This window comes from Pinus tabuliformis, chromosome 8 (genome assembly GCF_031772625.1).
Source record: "Pinus tabuliformis cultivar Carrire ecotype Pingquan chromosome 8, CPIR1, whole genome shotgun sequence".
Classification (NCBI taxonomy): domain Eukaryota; kingdom Viridiplantae; phylum Streptophyta; class Pinopsida; order Pinales; family Pinaceae; genus Pinus; species Pinus tabuliformis.
In genome coordinates, this window is record NC_142294.1 from 1,474,152,648 (window position 1) to 1,474,161,117 (window position 8,470).

Consider the following 8,470-nt stretch of genomic DNA (forward strand, 5'->3'; position numbering starts at 1 on the left):
TGTTGAGTGTGTTTTGTAAATTTAGGCTTAAAAAAAGATCTAAGAGATTGGTTTTCGGGGGTACACCTTCCATTTATCCAAGGAACCATTGAAAAGATAGCTAAGATCCTAAAGAAGCATAAGGTTCCTTTGACATTTAGGCCCCTAAACACAATCTGAATCTCCCTAAGATCAGTAAAGGATCATGTGAACCCCAATGATGGGAAAGGTGTTTATGTCATCCCATGCTTCTGTGGAACTCTATACATTTGTGAAACTGGTCACTCGATTAATCAAAGGATTCATAAGCACGTGGCTGATATCAAACATGGAAGGTCTCGCTCCTCTGTTTTGACAAAACATGCAAAGAAGACTAGGCATCACAACTGCATTAAAGAACTCAAGGTCATTGCAAGGATTGATCATTTTCATCACTGAAAGTTTAGGGATGCCTTGGAATTTGAAAGGAGACATTTAAATCTGTATAGAGATGATGGTTGGAGTATTAGTAGGTTTTGGATCCCTGCCTTGTCTTCTTAACATTTATGTATTCATTGGTTTATTATATATATATATATATATATATATATATATATATATATATATATATATATATATATATATATATATATATATAATAGTTAGTTTTATTTTATTTTATCTATTTATTTTATTCAATTTTATTTTTATTTTTATTATTTTATATTTTTTTACCTATCTATTCAATTTTTTTCCTATTTTGTTTATGAGTTAATACCAATAATTTTAGTTTTTTTATTTACAACTAATATTATTTCCATTCGTTATATATATAAAAAGAGAATGCTCCACCTTTATATTTTTATTTTTATTTTTTACATCTAGACTTATTGATTAACTTAGTTTTATATCATAGACTTTTGTGATCCATATTGATAGTAGTATTGTCTTATGGGTTAATCACATTTTTAAAATTTGGTCAACGTTTTGAACCAACTAATGTGGTTTATCCTCGGGACAAAGGTGAAAAAATCAATCTTCACAAATGTTTAAATAGTAGAGAAGTATCCATGTCCGAAATTAGCCATTAGGAAATAACAATTATAAACTAGTTGTTGGGAAGGTTGTTCAGAAATTAATGATATTGTTAATAGCTTTATTATGGATTATTTAAATTTGGATATTTTATTCTTAATTTATGGCCTTATTTTATTTTATTTTTGCCAAAAAAAATAGTTATTTACAATCGAGTTCTCTTTAGTGTGATTTTTTGGAAGCTTTTCCTGTGGCTTTTTCTGGTCTAATTTCTCTAAAATCCGATAGGAATTATTTGAAATTACAAGCTTGATGGGTAACCCTTGCACAATCGAAGTTCCTTAGGGGTTTTTTAGGTTCCGAATCCATATATACAATAAAAAACCAATTTAATTAACACAAATCAAGATTTCACCTCAAATTTTTCTATCGACACCGAAAAGCCTAAAAAGTCTCACTAAAGACAACTCATTTACAATTTTGGTTTTGAACTTTCTAAGGCTTGACCATAATTAATGATTTTTTCTTATTCTTATTTTAATCTTAAACTTTTTGACTTGAAATATTCTATTCCAATTTAACTTAATTTTATTCCTATTTTTTTGGTATTTTAATATAAATATTTGACTCAATCTAATCTAAATATTTGACGTAATAATAGTCTCAACTTAATTTAAGTCTTATTTATTTATATATTAATATAAATATTTTACTTTTACATTAAAATATTACCTCATAGAACATTTCCAATTTAATTAATTATTTTTGACTCAATCTAAGTCTTTTTTTTTTCGAATTTAATATTGTAATAATTAATTTCAAAACTAGTTGTTTTATGGTGACCGTTTCAACATTGATCTCTCAATTTCATCTGGTACCATGATTTGATTCTTCATCTCGTGGTGACGATGAACCACACTAAATGGTTTGAAATGCATTGACGAAAAATTTCCTATATAATTTTTTACCAGAAAATATCTCAACATTCATGATGTGTGTATCTCATATATAAAACTACAATTAAAAAAATAAAAATAACTTAATCCATTAACCAATAAAATGTGATAAAAATATATATTAATAACTAAGTTTCAGTTTTATAATCTAATTATTAAATAGGTATTAAGATTATATAATATTTTTTTAAACAGAAATACATTATAAACTAAACCTAAATACATTATAAACTAAAATAATTTTTTTAATTAGATATTAAAAATGTAAAAATGAAATTACTTAAACATTAAATGGGATGAGATTCTTTTAGATATATCTTATCAACTACACCAAGTTTCCTTCATCACTTTACCTAAAAAATAAAACCAAAACCCCAAACATATTAACAATAGTAATCACAAGAAATTATTAAATTAACGTATGTTCCGCACAATCCATTGATGCACTCGTTGATCCGTTCAAGGTGGGATACTTATCCATCAAGCATAAGTGTGAATCTAGGTTTTGCTTAAACGTGATCGGTGTGGGCAGGTCGGCTCTTCATTTATCACTCGTTTATCACAATATATATATAATGGTTGGGTATAGCGTTGGTTACCATCATCATTGTGCCTGCACCTTTCTTTAAGAGTTTTGGCTGCGACTTGCATTGCGTTGCGGCGAGTTTAGGCTGTGACTTACATTGTTGGGTGGCGGGAGTTTCTGGGTTATTAGAGCATAATGTCGTATACCCGTGGACAAATGGAGGCTCTTGATCACTACAGCGAGGTATTCAGTAACTCATATTTATTTTAATAAATTACATCACTAGCCAATCATTTTTAAAGCTGAATCAATGTTATCTTTTCGTCATAACTAGCCAACGGTCTATATGTCATGTTTAGGTTGCTCTTTTGGCTTCTGCACGTGGAAATGATCTCTTGGCGATGTACACGCTATTTACGACATTGCATGTGAATGATGATATGACCAGAAATTTTGGTGTCGTACAACTATATCTAAAGGTACGGAAGAATTTATATTTCTGTTTGTTTACTATACATTAGGGTAAATGACATTTAATTAAAATCTCTATTGTATGCCAGAGCTTTAAAATTAACTTTTGAATTCATGTTTGAAAAAGAGGGGATTACTTTGAAGAGAAATTTTATTATAGAGTTATGAGATTGATGAAACCATTTTTGTTTCAGAATTCTCGTGATTATGCACTCCTTAGCAGTACGCCCAATATGGAGTTTCAGAAGAAGTTCTGCATCAGATTTATTCGATTGGTTTATAGTTTGTCAACTTTCCCAAAGTAATAGATCTGGGCTTTCTATTTGTTTCAAATTCCCTTAATATTCATTCTACTGGCAAAATTCTTTGACTACATTGGTAAATATTTAATAGTGTATGCCTTGTGATAAATCAGCTTCGAGGCTTTCCATGAAGTGTGGCCTTCGGTGGCTAATAGTATCCAAGAATTTCTGATATCGAAGAGCACAACAGAAGTGGATGTATTACGAATCATTTCGATTTTAATATTTGTTGTTCATCTTCATAAGAGGATGTCAGTGCAACCTGGATTCCATTTTGCGCAATTGCGGACATATGGGGTTTTAGTTACATTTGAATTTGCGGCGCGCCTCTTGCAAATATGTGCATCTGTCAAAGACGTCTTTTCAACTCCTTTGTTGCCTGCTTTACTCGCTTTTGTAGAGTGGTATGTGTACAGCCCTGACATGATTATAGCGAAAGTTGAATCCTCTGTTGAAAGGCAGTGGATAAGCAGGCTAACACAGATCTTCTGGATAGGTTGCCAAAAATTTCTGAACAGCACCTTGTCAGGAAAAAACATGCAAGGCCAGGATGGTATCTTGATTTCTTACATAAATAAGAATAAGTTAGTGGATAGTGTTTCCCTATGGGAAGATAGAGTGCTTCAAGGATACGCCCCATTTGATCCAGTTCGCCGTGCGCTGAAATTATCAAGAGTGCTTTCCTGCCGATCTGACGAAAACAAGAATCGTATGGCAAGAATAGTTGATGCGGTTCGAAAGGCATTGCCGAATTGTGAAACATCAAAGTTACAAGGTGTTCCAAAAGACACGAAAGTAGTCGCATAAATATAGGTAATTTTAAAAATAATATTACATCCAGGTGGATGTACAGAGCATGGTTATTGGACCTTTTGGTATGGGAAAGAAAACATGGGTGAGCCAGGACTATGAACTACCTAATGTTAAATATTTGTGATGTGTCACGTGATATGAATAGAATATTTAAATGGAGTTGAAATATGGATTTGGTATGTGGAAGAAAACATGTGTGAGGAAGGACTATAGTTGATTTTTGGCATTATTCAATGAGTTTTAAGTTGTTTGTTGAGAATTGATATTAATATGGTTAGTTTAATGTGCGAAATAAATGTAATATGTAATTAAAAGGAAATAATATAATAATAAGTATTTTATTAACTATTTTAAAATTAGTTATGAGAAAGTATAAATACACATTATTATTATTTTTATGTTTTGTAATAAAATATGGTTCGTGAAGTGATTTTTTTCTTAATAAATGTGAAGTAGTGTTCAATTTATAATATTTTTTGTTTCTTAGTATTTTTGGTATTGTTAACGGTTTATGTATTTTGTGTTTTTCTTTGAAGTTTTATCATGAATTATTTTATAACTAGTAGAATATTTGCTAATGTTATTTTACTTTAAGGGTCCATTTATATTGTTTATTTACGAATATATTTTGTATTGTTAGTAGTAAACGTATTTAATATTTCACTTTCAAGTTTAGTGTTTAATATTAGTTATTATGAATTATAAATACACATGATTATTATTATACTGGATAAGTGTTGGACTATGTATTTTGTTTCCCAATCATTTTGGTATTGTTACTAGTAAATGTATTTTGTATTTCACTTCAAAGGTTAATTATGAATCCTTTCCATAACTAGTAAAATATTTTGTGGTTTTATTTAATTTTAAGATTTTTTTTTTGTTTCTCAATATCTTTGGTATGGTTAGTGGTAAATGTACTTAATGTTTCTCTTTAAAAATTAGTGTTTAATATTATTTATGAGAAATCATAAATACACATTATTATTATACTCGATAAGTGTTGGATTATATTGATTTTTAATAATCTATGTTTTGAAAAGTTAATTTTTTTCTTTTCTATGATGAATATTTCACATCGTTACATCATTTTAATGGTTTTCTTGTTTCTTAATATTTGGTATTATTGGTAAATATAGAATATTACAAAAATGGACACCACTTTATATATACATTATCATATTAAACTAGGAATACCCAAGCCAATTTTAAGTTTTCACACAATAATCCAAACTAATCCATACTATCTAAAGCCCAATGTCATCATTTAAAATGCGCAATGTTTCTGCTACGGGATGGTGAGTTTGCTATAGATGTACATTGATTCATATAAGAAATAAAGGTGGGGAAATACATAAAGGGAGTAAAGGTAGAACTCATTATCGAAATTAAATTAACATCTTATATTAGTGTAACTTTATGAAGATAGATTTGAGAATATTGGGAAAGAAGAAGCCGAAATATTAGTACAAGTGAAGGGCTAATTATTGGCTTGAGCTAGGTTGGGAGGCAGAGAGTTATATTATACTTGTGCAAAAACTGTTCAGGAGGAATAATCATTGTATTTTCTTCTCAGATATTTTGGGTAATGTAATATAGGTAGTCAAGGTTTTGAGCACTTTCTTTCCCCAGAGATTGATATTCTTCCTCTTTCTACTTATTGTTTTCATCGATCATTTTTTGTTTCTACTGTAAATAGTAAAGTAGATTAAGGTTTGAGAATTGAGTATGCCTTGAATGACAACTCAAATTACATAGCCTGGAAAGACAAGATGGAAGTAGTTTTGAAAATAGTGCAGATATAGGAAAGCACAAAGTAGATTTGAAAATAGTGCAGATAGGTAGAGTCAATAGAAGCGTACAATTTTCAGTTGACAGAGGCAGAGCTAGTAACAGTTAGAGACCTTGGTGATAGACGCATCATATTGATTTAGGTTGGATGTTTTTTTCTTTTAGTTTCACGAGTTGATGTAGTAATAACACAAGAGAGAAGTGTTGAATGTAGAACATTCCAAAGGTTTGGGATTGGGATAGATTTGAATTCCTTTCTTTTTGAGATGAAGTGTTAAAAATGGCAACAAGAAATGTTAAAAACAACATCTAGAAATTCCAATTTAATTTGTCCTTGAATTAAATTGTAATTCTTTTCTCATAGAAACTTGTAACAATTAACTAAGATAAGTAGACTTAGTTAGCTTAGGAAATTCGAGTTGGAAGTCTATCAGGAGTCATGTAAGTGTGATCCCTAAATTTTAGGGGTCTAGATTGAGCTTATTGGAGTTGTATTTAGATAACTCAGTCTAATTGAGTTATAGTCAGTTAAACTAGTTCTAACTGTTGGAGGAGCTAGTAGAGGTTTAGTAGTGAGTTAGTGCACCAGTGCATCCTCAGTGCCACACCAGCTAACTGAATATTCACTCAATAATAACTCAGACATGTCTGTTTAGAGGAAGTGTCTCTTTCCTTATTATAGTGTGGCAAAGTATCACAACATAGCATTGGGAGGTGCACTATGACATCGAGTGTTTTAAACCTAGGCTTAATTCTCTCTGGTGGTGGACATACGTTGCTCATAGGAAATGAGTTGAGGTTGTGTTCTCGTCTTCCTTCACCTAGTATGGTGTGCTTCTGTTGATTGTTTTGGGTAATTTTCATGTTGGTAAGACTACTTTCCTTCTAGTTTAGTGATTGTCTTGGTGTGGGATAGAAGAGTTTCTTATTTGAAGAAAGTTATATCAACATACACTCTAACTTTAGTCTCTATTTGTCATTACTTGGGCTCTATTTCTGGTCATCTTTTTATCTTGAAAGGTTAGGGCTTGATGTGCCAATTTTCTACAATTCCAGTGTTTGTTATGAGATTTTAGCTAGGGAATACTCTTGTTTTCTTTGGGTCATAATCATATTTTGCTTAAATTTTTGGGCAATGGTATCTAGGTGTTAGATTTGTTCATTGTTATTTTGGTTCCCTTCAAGGTGCCATTTGTCTCTCTATTTTTCTTTAGGAATACTTTGTCATCTTTGATAGTCCCAAAATTTAGTGAATTGCACAATTCTATGAGTGATCTAGTGTCATTGGGTTCTAGGTTCTTTCTCTATTTTCTTTTTTCCCAGGGGTTCTGTCACTCTATGTCTTTGGTCTACCCTAAATTGGGCTATTTGGTAGAGTTTGGTCTCCTGTCTTTATTTTGGGGGGCACAATCTATTGGCTCTAAGGTTTCGATTGCAAGGGGTTATTATGTGTTTCACTTCTTTTTTCGAAGGTCATGGTTTATGTTCCTATCTTGTTTGTTCTCCCGTTACAAACGTTATGGCACCTCACCAACATATGATGAGTAGGAGGGGTGGGTTTATAAATGTTGGTGTTAAGAGAACAAGGAATTCTTCATTCGATTTTGTGGACACTTCTTTGATTCCATTCCTATTAAGGTTAGGAGGTAAATTCTTCTATTTGAGGAAAGAGAAAAGGAGGACTGCCCCTACCATTCTAATTTTGATCTTCAGATATTAGTGGAAAAATTCAAAAGGATTATGGACCTTGATAGATTTCCAAAGAAGATGTGGCATTTCTTGTACTGTCTCGCTTTGCATCAACAAATGGATACATTGCTTCATATGATCTTTAAATATAAACAGGTTGAACAATATAATTTATTTTATGGGTTGGAAGATGTTAATATTATGTTACATAATATATGTTTACGTCTCAATGATGTGGATTCTACATTGTCGAGGGTGGAGACTTATCTAGTTTCTGTTTGAGCATATGGTGACTTGAATAACCCTCCTAGGGATCTAACTGATCCTCCTATGGATAGTGCTCAAGAATTTACTGTTATCTCCTTTGACCAAGGTTAATTTTCTTGGTTAATATGCTTTTGGCTGAAATTTTGTTATTTTTTTACTAGCACTGTTGAAGTTATTATTTGGATTTTCAAGTTTTGGATGCTAGAGGGTAAATGAAGTCTTAATTAAACCTTTCATGCTCTTATTTTTGGGTTCACATTATCTTCAACCTTAGTGATGATATTCATGGGCTCTCTACAGTGCTCTCACTTTGGAAATTAGATGTGTCTCTGATGGCACTCAATTGTGCAAGGGTATTTTCAAATAGGTACAATTATGTTCGGTCATGGTGGGTTGTGTTAGTTTAAGGTGCATGTCCTAGTTCTTTGATGTGATTACAAGGTGCTAGAGGAAATGTATCTTGGCATTCTTGTTTAGTTTTATCATTGTCTTGGTTTGTTGTGCATAATCTTGGTGAGTTTCGAGCGCTACTCCTATGTCTTTGGTTCTGATCATGTTCTTGGTTTTAGTTATGTTCATATGCATTTGTTTATTTGTTGTACATGTGAAACATAGTTCTATGCCTCTTATTCAATGGTAGCCCCATCGTGTGTTTATCTAGG

At 31.4% G+C, this 8,470-nt stretch overlaps 1 protein-coding gene across 1 annotated transcript; it reads left to right on the top strand.

Moving 5' to 3' along the window:
* Positions 1 to 2,670: 2,670 nt before the first annotated feature.
* Positions 2,671 to 4,055, top strand: LOC149241367 (nonsense-mediated mRNA decay factor SMG7-like). The gene is made up of 4 exons (XM_089370525.1): positions 2,671 to 2,718; positions 2,835 to 2,954; positions 3,141 to 3,247; positions 3,362 to 4,055. Exons 1-4 carry the CDS (start codon positions 2,671 to 2,673, stop codon positions 4,053 to 4,055), a joined length of 969 nt encoding a protein of 322 aa, XP_089226651.1.
* The last annotated feature ends 4,415 nt before the right edge of the window (positions 4,056 to 8,470 follow it).